Source organism: Solanum verrucosum, unplaced genomic scaffold (genome assembly GCF_900185275.1).
Source record: "Solanum verrucosum unplaced genomic scaffold, falcon-dt-bn FXZP01000252.1, whole genome shotgun sequence".
Classification (NCBI taxonomy): domain Eukaryota; kingdom Viridiplantae; phylum Streptophyta; class Magnoliopsida; order Solanales; family Solanaceae; genus Solanum; species Solanum verrucosum.
The window spans coordinates 1,267,503-1,284,577 of record NW_026019988.1 but is presented as its reverse complement, the minus strand read 5'-3'; the positions used below and the strand labels follow the sequence as shown (position 1 = coordinate 1,284,577).

The following is a 17,075-nucleotide window of genomic DNA, read 5'->3' as shown; positions in this document are numbered from 1 at the left end:
TTTTTAAAGCTTAAACAAGATTTAGTAATTAGATCAAAGTGAAATAAATGAATGGTTGTAAACATAATTGTTTTTTTTTAAAAAAAAATATAAGATACTTTAATTATTGGTCAAGAAAATATCATGACTTTGTTAAGAGGCATTAGTCAAGAAAATAAGAAGAAAAAACTGTCAACATTGTAATAGTAAATGTAGTTATGTGACAGTTATTCATGGTCACATTTGGTGGCTAAATTTGCAACTTGGATCAATTTGTATTAAATGCAAACAATGTAGTTCAAGAGTAATAGAGAACTTGCATAATTGAGGTGTATAAGTTGCAAATTTAGTAATAAATTTTTGCTATCTCCCATCAATATAAATACCGCATACTTTTGTAAACTCAAGAAAAACATCTTGTTTTACCAACAAAAATGGTAAGTACCTTTCTATCCTTAATAAAAAAAAATTCCATATTAAAATATTGAGAATAAAACATGATTGTCGTCAACTCGGGTCGTAAGTATTGAGTTAAGTCTCACAACGAATGCAACCTTCATATTTAGTTGTCATTATTGAGTTTGGAACCCTAATAAACTATTGGTGATAAACTGGATGAAGATGCCATCAAGTCATAATGTCCTAGCCGACACACGTGCTACAATGACTTGGACAAAATGATCGTGATCTCACGAGGGTGAACTAACCCCGAAAACCTATACTTAGTTCGAATTGTAGGTTGCAACTTGCTTGCACGTAGTCAAAATTACTAGTAATCATCCGTCAACTATACGATAACAAATTCATTTTCGGACCTCACCTTTGAAAGGAAGTAATTTCCCTCAAAATGAGATTGACTTTCCGACATAAACCCGAATTAGTCCAACCCCAAAACAACAAACAAAAAACCTTGTAAGGGGGGGCGGAGGGGGCGGGGGGATTAAATCCATTTATAAAACATAAGGCCATTAACCATCAATCATATTTTAAATGCCACTGTCAAATTATTAAAAGAAAGAATTTGTTTTTCTCAATTCTATATAATAAATTAATAAATATAAACAAATAAATAAATAAAAGAAAAACAGAAACTATTCATCCTTTTTAACTTTCACAAAAATTCCAAATTGGAAGCATACACTAATAAATCCCCTATATGTTAGTAAGTCAAACATTCCCCCTTTCCATTTCTATATATCTTTAATCTTTATATTACCGTTAAACTATTTTTTTCTTAATTAGTAATTAGTGTCCGGCCAAATCCATCATTTTTTTTCTTCTAATTTTCAAGATTATTTTTTTTAAAAAAAAATTGTGTTTAGAGGAGAGAGAGAGTCAATTTTTTTTTTTTTAGAGAAGGGTTGTTGAAAGAAGGGGAAGAAATGCAGGAGATCCGGTGCATTGTTGGAAATCTTTGATTGTTCATCAGCTCTGTACTTTACAGGCATTCATCTGAAAGGTATATGTATATATTTATATACATATATGTATATGACTCATTGCCAGTTTGTGGAATTTGCATAAATGTCTATATATATATTAGGGTATCTGTTATTTTCATCCAATTCATTTGTAAAAAAATGATCTTTTTCAAATTTCCATATACCCTGTTGCTTAATTTGGTTAGTTTTCAAGTTTTCTTGAAACCCCATTTTGGTTAATGATCTTGATTAGTTGAGAGAAAATTGGGATACCCTTTTGATCATATTACTCATTTGTAGATAGGTCTTGAGCCGAGGGTCTTTCAGAGATAGCCCTCTCTACCTCCGGGAGGTAGGGGTAAGGTTTGCGTATACTATACCCTCCCCAGACCCCACTTTGTGGGGATTTCACTGGGTATGTTGTTGTTGTTGTTGCTCATTTGTAGGTAGATTTTGATATGTGATGGTTTAATGAGATTTTTGATGTGAAGTGGTTTTGAATTTTTTTAATTTGTAGGCTGTAAAAAAACAGGACTAAAGGAGGAGGAGTACCCATAAGCTCCTGAGTGCTTTTCTTTCCCTTTCTGATTTTTTTGAGGGTTTAGTGATTCTTGAGTTATTAGAGGTTAAAGGGAGGGAAAGAAAGCATTTTTACCTTGTGAGCTAACTCAATTGGGCGAAAAAAAATATTTCGTGTTAGTAAAAAATGAACGGAGTCTCCGGTGTGATGTCAAGGCAAGTATTGCCAGCATGTGGAAGCCTTTGTTTCTTCTGCCCTGCGATGAGGACAAGATCAAGGCAGCCTGTTAAGAGGTATAAGAAGTTGATCTCAGACATTTTCCCTCGGTCCCAGGTTAGTCAAGGATTGCATGGTGAATATAAGCACCTTCCATGTTCTGTTTGGTTCCTTTTTATGTGTTAAATCTCCCAAATCAGTTTGTGGAGTCTAATCATAAGTTTCTCTCTGTATTAATGAATCATTTGAACTTTTAACTTAATAGGGATTCTTGAAGTCATCATCTTTTTGCTTGTATTAGATTTAGATGGCAGTAGGTAAGTGGCATTGATTGTTTTTACTTTATATGGATATTTCACCTGCTAAAGGAGCGAACCACCGATATTAATCAACTACTTGTTTGTGCCATCTTCCTGCTATTCAATCTCTAACAACCTGACCTCTGCTTATGAGTCTGTAAAAGTCCAGTTTCAGATAGCAGAGGATTAATTTCACCACCCTTACATTGTGCATGGGGAGCACTGTTGCAAAATAGGCAAATATTATTATTCATGTATTTGATATATGTATTTCCCAAAGAAACAAAAGAAGTATCACCTATAGCGTCCAAATCCATAGTTCGTGTTTGTCTTGGATTTTCCAAAAAGTTTTCTATCTTCTTTTGGTCAATCAAGCACTAGCTTTTGTGTCGACAGCAGACAAGTTCCCGTTTCCTTATTGGTTAGAAAGGTTTGCTTTTTGGAAAGGGACCTGTTCTCTTGTTACAAAGACCAGCCATTTGCTCTCCAATAACTACTTTACCCTTGCCTTTGAGTAACCCCAGCCCCACCAGATCTCCCGACTCTATGAATGCTGTCATTTTCTTCTTCTTTTTCCTTCAAAACTTGTTCAATTTCTACCATGCATCTCAAGTCAAAATGTGATAGTAAATGTGTCTCCCAGAAATTTAGTATTCCAAGATGAAAGTAAATATTCTAAATTTTTCTAGAGTGGCCACATCAATATTTGGTCTTGTTTGATTCTTAGGGAAGCCTCATGATATTTGAATTTGATGGAAGTTGGGCAATATATTTGAACTTCTGTATGGTATAAGAAATTTGTATATAAATTGAATGTGAAGCATCAATTATCTCTGCACATTGATAGATTAGATTCAGCTCAAGTTTAATCATATAAACACGTAAACACACGTTCCTGAAATTATTATATCTAGCTACTATAATACAGAAGCATAGCCTGTCAATAACCTGAAGCATAAGATTTGAAGAATTATTGTGTCTGAAATTGATGAGCTGATTTTACCTTTGATTTACATGGTTGGCATTACCTTTTTAAGTTCAAAATGATTTTAAGCAACATTCAGCAGTGCATTTATATGAGATAATATCCAGAAAGAGTAGTATTTGGCCATTTGACAAATGATAAATTTGCTGTCTTTCTATGCTACATCTACATGTATTTGACATTTGTGCATTCCCTGTGCAGGAAGAAGAACCAAATGATAGGAAAATTGGAAAACTTTGTGAATATGCTGCAAAAAATCCTTTTCGAATTCCCAAGGTATATTCATTCCCAGTGTTACATGAAAATTATGAGCCCTTGAAACAATCCATGAAAAGCCTCCTGAAAGTTTGTAAACTATTATATTTTTGCTAATCTTCAGGATAACTTTATTTACTTACAGTTTCTTTGTCTGGTAATGAGATTCCATTTTTGGTAAACTGGTGATAGTAACCAGGAAACTAGCTCACAAATGTATCCAGGTTTTCCGAAATTACAAGTAGAACTCTAGTAAAAACCTCTTATTTGATAAGAACCGTGTGATGTCATGGATATTGCATTTGAAATGAGCATACATTTGGAACCCATTTGAATCCATGACTTCGACTGTACAACCATCAAATAGTTATCTTAGATGCACTTCTTTAATGTATTAGGTCACGTTTTAACTGAGGAGAGTCAGTTAGAGGGAGTCCGCTGCCTGCAATTCCTGGTTAAATTGATTGGCTGAGATAGCATGATACTGAGAAGGAACTAAGTCACATTCCAGATTCAGCCAGAATGCTGAAAAGAACTTCATTTGGTTATTCAGCTGCCAAAGCATATGCTCAAATTTGGAAATAGCTTTAGTTAAATGAATGTTTACATCATGTCGTCATAGTTCCCTATGTAGCAGAAATCTTCTTTTTGCTTCATGCCTAAAGTCCAAATTTTCTATTACATTTTTATCATTAACCTTTCTTGGATCTGTTGAACAGATAACAAAGTCACTTGAAGAGAAGTGTTATAAGGAATTGAGAAATGAGAATTTTCGGTCAGCAAAGGTTGTTATGTGTATATACAAAAAGTTGGTTGTTTCATGCAAGGAGCACATGTAAGTTTTTGTTGCTTAGCGAAGTATGAATTGGTCTTTTTCGGCTTCTTTCATTTTTTGGTTCGTGATGGCCACAAAGAGATGCATTTCTAATTTTCACATTATATTATGTATGGTAATATGGTTTCGTACATTTATCTGTCAGGCCACTTTTTGCAAATAGTTTGCTCAGCGTCTTACAAACTCTTCTAGATCAGTCGCGTGAGAATGACATGCTAATTGTCGGATGTGAATCACTATTTGATTTTGTAAATAATCAGGTTGGTGCTTAGGAGTTCTCCTCAACCTTAGACTGGATCTATAGGGTGTTATTTATTGTTCATGTTTATGCATCAGTTATATCTGACAAATTTGAATTATCTTATACTTTCTTGACTTTATTGATTTATGCAGAAAGACGGTACTTACATGTTTCATTTAGATGGTTTTATTCCAAAGCTGTGTCAACTGGCACAACAAATAGGAGAGGAAGAAAGTGCTATAAATCTCCGCACAGTTGGCCTGAAAGCACTTTCTGCAATGGTACAGAGTTTGTGTAGATTTTTCCAACTATTTAGTCTGTTTACTATGTGTTTGTGATACAAACTGTTAACGTGGTTGTTTTCCATCAAACACAAATGATATAAAAGTGTGCTTTTCTTCAGTTCTAAAAGGAATTAAGTCAAAATAAGTCTAAATGTTATACAATTTAGGATGGCAGCATTCCATTTTTTGCATGATTGGATGACTAATGATGTAGACCAAGACATTTAGGAAAAATGACTTCTGTTGTCTTCATATATATTTATATGCCAGCTACTACATTTCTAATTTTCATATAACACAAAAATTTCTCCTGCTGTAGGCGCTTAAGCCTGATGTATTAGAATTTTGACTGTCAGAACACCCTTGAAGCTACAATAAGGATAGACAGTATTCTAAGACTCCCAAGGGACTTTTTCTTCTTTTTTTTAATTATTTCTTAGCATTTTCTGCCGAAGACATCGTTGTAAAAGGAAAACAGTTATTACCATGGATAGGCTGCACAGTCTTGTTTGAACAATATTGATGAAGTGAACAAAACTAATTATAGCATGGGACTCTTAAACAATTAAATACAATGCTCAGTATCCCACATCCGTTAGGTGTATGGTTTTTACTCTCCTTAAATAGTTTGGACAATCCTCGCTACTTGAGCTAGCTCTTTGGTTGAGTTAGGCTCAAGGTCATTTTACAACAAGATACTCTTTTCTTAGTTTATTAACTAGTTGTGTTTGGCTTAGTTTTTCCTAGAAGAAAGTGTGACTGGTTGTTTCATAAAGCATGTAGCATAATACATATAATTTCATGGAAGGTAAATGTAGCATGCAGTTCACCATGCCAATCTCATTCATCACTGATAAAAGAGTTATCTAGTCAGATTTGAAATCAGCATTTGAAGTGGGCCGTATTATCTAAAATTATATCTCAATCCCTGCCTCAGTACATAGGCATTGGCAAGTGCGTATGAGTTTAGTATTCTATTCTCCTCAAAGTCCTGATACCAGTGACTTCTATGATTAATGATATAAAACCATGACCATCTCTAACCTGCATCCAAATGTTGATCTGGAGTACTTTGTTAAATTGTTATTCTTACAAGAACTTAACTGTGTCACAGGTTTGGTTCATGGGCGAATATTCCCATGTTTCAGCGGAATTTGACAATGTAAGCAGATTCTTTCCACCTTGTGTTCTTATTGTCAGATCTAAATAATGCTAGATCAGTATTTTCAGTTCTCCCTTTATAGAAGTTTGAAGTATCTCCACTCTTGTGTTCATTGAGGGCCATGTGAAAAGTCAAAAGCTTGATAAGATTTTATTTGCATGTGCACGATTTCTGGACACCAAATAAGTGAAACTGAGTAAAAGTTTGCACTAGAGAGCATGTTAAGTTGGCTTTACAAGAAGTTTCTTTCTCTTCTTGATGTTGATTTTTCTGGTTCATTCCAGTTTTAACATGATGCTGTCGATTATATGTTCAAGCTATCTCTTTTTTTTTTTGATGACAAGGGAAACCCACAGCCGCTACCCTTTGGGTGTGCACAGGGTAAAACCCCCGCTCCTATGCAATAGCTCGCAAACCACATAGGAGAGGTAACCCGCACTAGGCAAGCCCGGTGCGACGAGCTCGACCCAGAAGGCAAACCCCTTGCTTTCGCTGGCAAGGGGTTTCGAACTTGAGACCTCCAACATGGAAGTCCCAAGCCCAAACCACTGGGCCACCCCGAAGGGTGTTCAAGCTATCTCTTTAGGATAAAACTAAATACTTTTCATCACTACCTGTTTTTTGCCTTTGAATGCTCTGTAATCATTGAACAAACAAAATTAGCTAAAAACAGATAGCACTCAATAGCACGCGGATCACTAAATCAACTTATAGGTGAAACCAGGCCCAGATTGGCTTTGCCATTGCATCAACTGATTACCGTTGGTACATATTTGTTGTAGGAAGGTTAAGTATAAACTTGAATCTGAACATCTTGATTACGGTAACAGATATTGGAGTACTACTGCTACCTCAAACTGCAGAGTATACAACATTCATTAGTCTCACACAGCACAGCATATGAATTTTCTTACTGAATATGTCGTACAATTTGTGCCTTTTACTGTTCATTCCAGAATTGTCTCCTGACAATGACCTGTTTCTGGCTACAATAGGTGGATGGAACTTGTAGCTTTTATTGTTTCATATGACTGATCATGTGGACTTCACCATGCCACTTCTTCTACTTATACAACAACAACAACATACCCAGTGAAATCCCACAAGCTTCTTCTACTTATAAACAGAACTAATAGTCTGTAGTACAAAAAAAGATTATACTGGTGCAATAAATCTGCATAGCAATCATTTGATCTCCAGTTGTGATGAACTGTTTCCATGTCAGAATTAGTATAGCTTTTGGGATATTACGTTGAAATAGATCTTTCGTATTTCCAGTTGTGTGTTGTCACAACTTTATTGTAGTAGCTTAAACTGTGCCCATCTTACTTTTCCAGACGTCTCAATTGCTTCTACTAATGTATTTATCCTATCTATTAGATTGTTTCAGTAGTCTTGGAAAATTATCCAAGGCCAAGAAAGGAAACTCAAGACTCAAACCAGAACAGGTGGGTGGAAGAAGTGCGCAAAGTTGAGGGCCACGTTTCTCCTTCCCCAGAAGTCATTGCGAAGGTTCCCTCGTGGAGAATCATTGTGAATGAGAAAGGGGAACGAAATATTTCAAAGTTAATATTTTATACTAAATGTTAGGTGGCCTCTTGCTTTTTTCATGTGTAGTGTCTAAAGTGCTTCTTAATTTTCCTTGACAGGGAGGATGCCGAAAACCCAGCATTTTGGTCTAGGGCTTGCCTGCATAACATGGCCAAGCTAGGTAAGGAGGCTACAACCACAAGGCGAGTTTTGGAATCTTTATTCCGCTACTTTGACGACGACAATTTATGGCCTACTGAAAATGGAATTGCTGTACCTATTTTAAAAGATATGCAGTACACGATGGATGCTTCAGGTATGAAGTTACTTTTTAACTTTACCTATCGAAAGGGGAAAATAGAGAGAGAAGTTAGTGGTAGAGTTTATTTTCTTTTTATTCTTTGGCACTCTCATTTACTTTTTGCAAATAGTTCATAATATGTGGTTCTTCAAAAATTTCCTACTTTTCCTTGTATAGTAGTTATGTTTTCCTTGTGGTGAAAATTCATAATGGCTTTTCCTCTCACTTTTTTGTTCCTCCTTCCCCGATTAAATTATGCAGGAGAGAATGCGCACCTTCTGCTGTCAACATTAGTCAAGCACCTAGATCACAAAAATGTTCTTAAACAACCTGAAATGCAGCTTGACATTGTTCAGGTGGTGACTTCACTTGCTCAAACAACGAAGATTCATCATTCCATTGCCCTAGTCAGTGCAATAACTGATATCATGAGGCACTTACGGAAAAGTATACATTATACTCATGATGACGCAAAGCTGGGAGCCGAGTTAATAAAGTGGAACCGGCTTTTCCAGGAATCAGTGGACGAGTGCCTTGTGGAGTTGTCAAATAAGGTGCAGTTAATCTGTCATTGGATTTGAATATCAAATAAGTTGCATTCTCGGTAAATTGGTTGGAAGCTGCTTAGTTACAAATTAAACAGGAATTTAAAGTCTCTTTTTGATGGGACTAACTACATATTAATCAAACTTCTTGTTATTGATGTGTGTTCGGAAGTCATGATTCTTCATTTTCTTGACTATTAGGTTGGAGATGCAGGCCCTATTCTTGATGTGATGGCAGTAATGTTAGAGAACATCACAAGTATCCAAGTGATAGCAAGAACTACTATTGCTGCTGTTTACCGTGCTTCTCAAATCATAGCTTCTATGCCAAACTTGTCATACCAAAACAAAGTAAGCTGATTGACATTTGAATTTATCAGACTGTTCTTTGCTTTCCTAGCTTTTTTCTGAGGCATATTGAGTTACGAATCTGATTTATCTTTATATTTAGGCATTCCCAGAGGCTTTGTTTCATCAGTTACTCCCTGCTATGGTCCACCCTGATCATGAAACGCGAGTTGGAGCTCATCGAATCTTTTCTGTTGTCCTTGTTCCATCTTCTGTTTCTCCTCAGAAGGTATCTGAGGAAACCCACCTAAGGAAGGCAGCAGATTTTTCAAGAGCACTCTCTAGAACTGTTTCCGTCTTTTCTTCTTCAGCTGCACTTTTTGGAAAGCTGAGAGACCAGAGGTCCCCTTCAATGGAGAAGGTTACTCTTGGAATGGAACAGAAAGATAACAATAGTGGGATGCTCAACAGAATAAAGTCAACATATAGCGGGGTATATAGCATGAAAGGCTCTCCTGCACCTATTGAAGAGTCTATGAACAAGCCAAGTAACGAAATGGTAGGTTCTGTAACCATCTTCACCATCTTAGTAGATACAGCTGTTACTCCTAGATTCCTTGGTATGATCCATTCTACTGGCCTCACATCATGGGACTTCATGTCTGCTTCTCCTTTACTACTCAAGCTTTTGATTGACCCTCTCTTCACATCCTTGGCAAGTAAATTACTTGGCTATAAAATGTTTTGCCGCTTGAACAGTTTGTTTTGCTGCATACACTTGAACATCCTCTGCTGAAAATGGTTTGAAGCTTGCTTAGAATAATAGGGACAAACAGCAACAACAATGCCTCAATCCCAACCAAATTGGGACCAGCTTATTCCAATACTCAGTAATTTGTCTTTTTAGACAAACTAGGGTTTCTCTAAAGCTAGAAATCATCTAAATCACACTTATCCTACACTAACATGCAAATCTACTAACTCTTGGGAAAACATTGGATCTAATGTACCTGTACCAACTTGGCAAAGCCTTTATCCTAATTAGTTGGTATCTTCTATCTGAATCTTTTTCTTCTATCGTATTATGTTCTTTGCTAAACCTACATGAAATTTGAGAAATTGTAGGCCTTTTGGGACAATTTCTATGTATATGGTTTTTGTTTTTACCTCATCTCATTTTAACACCTTCTATCATCACAGTGTCGTACCAATTAACTTTGTATTGGAGGTCTATGTATGCCATGGCCAAATCATCTTAGGAAACTTATTATTGTTTTATCCTCCATCTGTGCTACTTGTACCTTCTGTCAGAAGTAATCATTTGCAACATTTTCTAATTGTGCATTCATCTTAATATCCATATATTGACGACACTCATATAGTGGATATATTGTGCATCAGAGTTCAAACATTCATTCAGATTACATGAAAATGTTTCTACTCTTTTTATAACTGTGCATCCACAACACTCATACGCTGGATATGTTGGCATTTGACTTCAGCTATTCATTATGAAATAACATTGTTGATTTCTCGACTGTTGTATAGAATGTGTCTTTCACTTTGAGTCTGTTTTATTCGACTTCACCGAGTAGTGAAATTATTTTCCTCTTGATCTTCAGGGTCCTATTTCTCTAAGACTCAGCAGCCACCAAATCGTACTCCTTCTCTCCTCAATATGGGTACAATCCATTTCCCCTGCAAATATGCCTGAGAATTATGAAGCCATTGCTCACACATTTAGCTTGGTCTTGCTATTTTCTAGAGCAAAGGTAATTGGTTGTTTCTGTGACTGTTATATTTGTTTTGAGTATTTGTTTGCGGGCATGTTCTTTGCTCATGATACTAAATGAAATATTAGTGTTTCTATTGTTGTCCAAAAAAAATATCGAACAAGGATATCCATACCATATTTGTGTAGCTCGAAAGATCAACTAGAAACAAGTGTTTGTAGTGATTCCTTTCTTTGTAGTTACTTTTTCTTATTTTTTAACTATATCTAGGTAATATGTTCCCTTGGAACTCCTAACATGTCTGTTTTCCTTTTGTCTTTGCTTATGTACTAAGGTTTTTAATCTCGAATTTTTGGGCTTTCTGTTGGTTGAAAGATGGTTGAAATTTTTGTCTAGTAGGATTTAATCGATATCGTTATAATACAGTATCTGAGTAGTATTAGTTAAACGCTAATAGGTTTCCTATAGCATTTACATTGTTTACCAAGGGAAACAATAACTTTTTAAAAAAAATTGAACTCCTTTTCTTAGTCCTTTGTGTTTTATCTGTTCATTTGAATGGTAGCATCAGTGATGATGTTTTTACATACACTTGCAAGATTCTATTCGCTGTCTTCTATGTATTTGACGGCATTCTCCATGTAAATTTAGTGTGAAAAGTCCTCTTACATGATAAGGATAAATTATAAGCTTTGGATCCTGTGGTGTGAGGATTAATTGTAAACTCTAAATGCCAATCACAATTTATTGCTTAAGTTAATGTTCTTAATGTCTTTTGTGCTGCTATTATTTTGAAAATAAGAACTTTAGCTTGAACTAAGACCTTCCAAGTCAATGGACATCAAGGAGACAATTTGACTACTTGCGAGTAACAAATTATAGTAAGAATATGGGAATGAGAAACTAAAATGCCAAATCACTAAATCATTGAGAATTTTATTTGTGGTATTATTTGTTTGGCATTTAAGCAGTTAAATGATGTAGGATATCTTGGTCGTTTATCACACTGGATGATGCAATCTGCTATATTATGTTAAATCTGTAAAGGAACTAAAGTCTGAATAAACATATGTTGTACGTGTCTGTATATCCTTTCCTATAGTCTCTTAATTTAAGTTTGCTCCATATACTTGTGCAGAACTCATACCGTGAAGCTCTAGTGCAAAGTTTTCAGCTTGCATTTTCGTTGAGAAATGTTGCACTCATTGAAGGAGGTAAGACTCCACATCAGATATTCCTCTGGGGTGTGCACCTGCTTAAGATTTTTCTTCCCCTTTAATTCATTCCTCCTTTATACTGGGAGGGGGTGGTAAGTAATTGCTTCATCGGAGTGTTAGGAACAAGAGATCAGTATTACATGGCACATTTCTCATGTCCCTAGTATCTTTTCAAGTTAAGATTATCCATTTTTAACTGATTGTGAAGGTTCTTGGACTTCCGCTGCTATGTTGACCGAGCATGTCTCATTCGGGAATCCTAGCTGAGTAATCCCACTCTGCTATTTTTATCACTGAGTTCTCTCTTTCGTTTAGGTTTATAACAATTTCATCAAGGATATTATTATTAACAAGATGAGAGAACCAAGCACCTGAAAATAGGAAAGCGTTTAGTTCATACTATTAAAGACTTCCTGTTGTTGGTGTTTAATAGCAATGCTTAAATGCTTGCTGCACAAAGCTTCATCCGCTTCTACCTTTATGGAAAATACTTGTCGATGCTGTAGTATACCTTTAAGAGGCAATAATTTATATGAGATTCCCCAACACTATGATCCTTATTGGTAAAATAGTTCAGCTTATCTGTTTTCCTGTATGATTCCTTCTCCAATGTTTTTTTACAATTTGAGGATTTGTGGATCACAGTTCATTATACTTCTATTTTTCAGGGTCCCTACCACCATCACGTAAAAGATCTCTGTTTGTGTTGGCGACATCTATGATTATTTTCTCATCAAAGGCATATAATATACCTTCTCTCGTTCCCCGTGTCAAGGCTGCACTTTCAGATAAAACGGTTAGTAACCAATGCTGCCAAGCTTTATACGGTTTTGCTGACCCCCTCTGGTGGTAGTCATTGTTCTTTCTATTGCATGTCAGCCTGGTTTCTACTAGCAGCTGAACTGATGAAAAACTACTTTTGATGTAATTACTTGTTCTGTTTCAGTATTATCATATTAATTTCTGCTCAGATCATAACACATGGGAGTCATTGTTTTTATCAGGTTGATCCATTTTTACATTTGGTAGAAGATAGCAAACTACAAGCTGCTGAATCAAGTTCTGGTAATGGAAAAGTTACATATGGATCCAATGAAGATGATAGTTCTGCTCAGAAATGTCTCTCGCAAATAAATATCACAGAGGAACAGTCAACGCAATCCATGATTTCTTTAATCCTAAAGAGCTTATCTAATCTATCAGACGTAAATGTTTCTTTGCTAAATTTTGCTACCATATAGTGATTCCCTGGTTAAGCATTGATCTCTAATATGATTTATTCCGGTATGTAGCTTGAAGTGTCAGCTTTAAGGGAGGAGTTGCTTAAGAAATTTTCACCAGATGATTCAGATTCCCTGGGGACTCAGTTTTTCACCGATGCTCAACAGAGAGTTCAGCAGTCTAATTCAGTTGATGTAAGTTTCTAGGGGATGTAATTTTATGTCAATATACTCTTCTATCCTCACTTTCTCTGTTTGATCATTCTTTCTCCTGTTGTGCAGCTGACCTCAATATTTGACGATGATGGCCCAGATTTATTTTATAGTAGTTCCAAACAAAATGAACAATCAGCCATGGAAATTCCCAATCTGTTGAGTGTCAATCAACTTTTAGAATCTGTAAGTGATTTTTGAATATAATATTTGTTTAACCTATTATTTATGCAAAAACAACCACACCTCAATTCCAAGCAAGTTGCTGTCAGCTTTATTAATCCTCACTGACCATGTCACTCCATTTAACCTCATCTTAAACCCATATTGTACTATAATAATTATAATTTGTCTAACCTATTGTTTCAGCACTGTGATCTTTGACAAAAAAAGAGCTTTACATCTAGTTGTACTTGCGAAATGGATTTCTTTTCTTCGTGTGCATGTGGCAACTCTGTGTTCTCTCCTCTAGTGGACTTGCATGTTTTCATGCCTCCATTTTGTTCTTATGAGAAAAAACAACCTCATGTGATGGCTCTTTTAGTTCATCTGGTCGTCACAAATATTAATGGAGTACCACTTAGTCCTTTGGTCGATGTTTTAGTTTAAATACCATGAGATAACAAAAAGTATGCGACTTACATTTTATTTAAGATCAGATATGTGAAAAATGAAGTTGTTAGTTATTTTATTTGATCTGATCATTGGTACTTGTTGTCTGAAATTAACTGTCTACGCCAAATGAAGGTTTTGGAGACAGCACATCAAGTAGGGAGAATCTCTGTGAGCACGGAACCTGAATTTTCGTACAAAGAAATGGCTCATCATTGTGAGGCACTTTTAACGGGAAAACAACAAAAGATGTACAATTTGATGAATAGCCAACATAGACAAGATAATGCACTGATCGAAATATCAGAGAGTTCCAGTGATCAAGGCGAAGTAAGCGCTTCTGATAACCAGGTTGACAATCAGGTCTCGAAAGTAGTCTTTTTTGGTTTCTATATACTCAACATTTCTTGTTTCTACTTTCTCCTCCATTTTCTAATTCATTTGCTGCTTATCTGTTTCTTTCTGACTAAGGTAACATAGATAGATATTATCTAGGCATAATACATAGATAGACACTTTATCTATGCCTCAACTGGCAACTAAACACTCCAACTTTGAGTATGGACATCTAGAAACCTCAACTCATCTCCATTGTGTCATTTAAACACACCAACTTTCAAAATGATCATCTAGACACCTCTAAAATTTGTGTGTCAGGTCAGCATCAGGTGTCCACGAGACATAGTGGGGATGAGTTGGAGTGTTTAGTTGTTAGTTCAGACCAAGTTGAGGTGTCTAAATGTACACTCTCAAAGTTGAAGTCCTTACTTGTCAAGTGATGAGTATTTGCTTATGTATTATGCCTATTATTTATGTAAAACGAACTTACAGTAGAAGTAGCACCAGAAATTTCCTGCTTTGCATGATTTAGAGACACGATCTTAATCTTACCATTCACTTAACTTTATGGGGGCAGGTTGAGAATCAACTCGAAGATCAGAAAGTAGCCGATGTTTCTGATAAACCAACACACGAAATTGTTCCTTCACATTGTGGAGCAGAATATCAAAGTAATCCGGAGTCCTTCAGGCTACCGGCATCAAGTCCATATGACAATTTTTTGAAAGCTGCCAGATGGTAGAGATAGCATAGGAATCGTTCCAAACAGAAATGTTTGCGAGATTACTTCCCTCCTGATGTCAGGGTTGCCAAAGCCTTATCGGTTGCAGAACCGGAAGATCTTCATGCAACACGCCTGCATGGAAAGAAAGTCGGCGCCAGAGTTGTAGATAACACATAGTTTGTAACTCATCATTTATACACATAAAAGTTGTTCATTCTTTTATTCTTTTTTTTTCTACCTATTATGAGGTGAAATATTGTTGTACTGGAACCAGATAGGAGGAGGCATATTGGTTAAGATCTTAGGTTTTGCTATCTTAGCCAATGTCATTTACTGTTGTATAATATCAAAATGTTGCTTTTATTATTCTCTTTTTAGTGATTTTAGATGGAGCTATTCTTTTCTTCTTCTGGTGTATGCAGACACTGCTATTTGAAAATGAAAAAAAAAAGCATTCTTTTGCTGTTCTTATTTTCCTAATTAAAATATATGTTGTGATATTTTTTTCATGCTTCGAAAGCTTCTCTTTTGAGTTGAGGTCTATCAGAAATAGCCTTCCTACCTACAAAGGCATGGGTAAGGTGTCACACCCCAACCCTAGGTGAGGCGGACAAGTACCATATGATCACATGCTTTACAAGTCACCTATGATGAGAGAGTAAATTACTACTATGCAGATATATTTACTAATGAGAAGCTTCATATACAACACATGTTGACTAGCTGAACCGATACATGTGACAAGTGAAACTATGAATTCAGATGATAACTTTACAATGTCTACAAAGCCTCTACTGGAATCCATGATTGTATCACTATGAAATACGCATAGTAAAGATTCGGCAAAGCCCTGAATCAACCTGGAGCTCACCAACAATCGTTGAGTATCATGTGCTTCTATTGGGGAGATCTACTAGTTGAGTACATGTACCTGCAACATGAAATGCAGCGTCCCCAATAAGGGACGTCAGTACGAAAGAATGTACTGAATATGTAAGGCATAATACAACCATATGTAAAATGAGAGCCCAAGTGAAACCAAATACCAATAGATAAGGATTAGAGATTACATTTGCTTTATACTTGTGGAATCGTGTATGTTACATTCTTTTCTTTACTCTTCTTTGCATTATAATATTCATAAGACATATACAAATGACCAGCTGATTAGCGGTAGAAGAGGATGACCCATAATTCCTGGGATGCTGTCCTCATAATTCCACAAATTGGGATCGGTCCATGCTAGGCTTTCGCCCCTGAGCTGCCACCCTTCTATACCAATTGGGATCGACCCATGCTAGGCATTTGCCCCTGGGCTGCCACCCATAATTATACAGATTGCTTCACTTAGATTCTTTAATCTTTGAGATTGTTGTTTTGATGTTCATAACTCTTTTGAGATTGTTTTTTTGATGATCATAACTCTTTTGAGATTGTTGTTTTGGTGGTCATAATCATTGTTGAGATTTGAAACTATGGACCAGTATTAGAAGACATATGAATATGGACTTACGATAATAACAATGACATGGGAAGCAAATGTGACATGAACGTGTTATACTTAGGAGCTTATATGACTCCGTAAGCATTTTGACATCTCAAATTGAAGCACATATCGAATAGCCTTACATACCTTATCCCCTGACCAATAGAACTATCACGATTCAGCCTCCCCTTTTAGGTTTTAATCTACAATATAAGTCATGATAAACTAAAATTAGCAGCTATCACACTGTGAGCCCCGTAAAGCAGTATCTAACATTGACGGATAATGAACCCATACAACCCTTAAAATAATGTGTATCACCACACCCTCCTTCTCTGCCCAATACATACATTATATATCCTTTTCCATGATTACCCAAGCTGCACCAACAACAATATACATAAAATAGCCTCAAATATTCTTTATCATACAACCAATTATTGAACTCACCACCCCCTTGAGTTCTCTATGACAGCACACCCATAATTCCTCACTCAAACTCATACATAAGGAGGAAGAAAATGGAGCAGTCACCTTACCTTAATTTCTGCAATTTCTCCTAATAAATTCTTCTAGAACTTCAACTTCCCTTCACACTTAAACCAAAGAAGAAGAGAAAAACGTCTTAATAATTAAGGAAAGTGAGCAGTAGCTTGTGGGAACTTCTACC

At 35.9% G+C, this 17,075-nt stretch overlaps 1 protein-coding gene across 4 annotated transcripts; it reads left to right on the top strand.

The window, feature by feature from the left end:
• Positions 1-1,275: 1,275 nt before the first annotated feature.
• On the top strand, positions 1,276-15,285 carry LOC125818604 (protein SEMI-ROLLED LEAF 2). Of its 4 annotated transcripts, none has more exons than XM_049498101.1 (20): positions 1,276-1,438; positions 1,918-2,253; positions 3,622-3,696; positions 4,395-4,510; positions 4,656-4,770; positions 4,904-5,032; positions 6,150-6,197; positions 7,578-7,645; positions 7,847-8,043; positions 8,290-8,582; positions 8,775-8,924; positions 9,025-9,420; positions 10,484-10,633; positions 11,733-11,808; positions 12,480-12,607; positions 12,816-13,016; positions 13,104-13,226; positions 13,314-13,430; positions 13,992-14,219; positions 14,773-15,285. In XM_049498101.1, the coding sequence occupies exons 2-20, from the start codon at positions 2,107-2,109 to the stop codon at positions 14,935-14,937; spliced, it is 2,922 nt and encodes a 973-aa protein (XP_049354058.1). In that variant the 5' UTR covers positions 1,276-1,438; positions 1,918-2,106; the 3' UTR covers positions 14,938-15,285. The 4 variants fall into 4 exon arrangements, with proteins under 4 accessions (XP_049354058.1, XP_049354057.1, XP_049354056.1 ...); XM_049498100.1 differs by having other exon boundaries at positions 7,578-7,762; positions 13,992-14,207; XM_049498099.1 differs by having other exon boundaries at positions 7,578-7,762.
• The last annotated feature ends 1,790 nt before the right edge of the window (positions 15,286-17,075 follow it).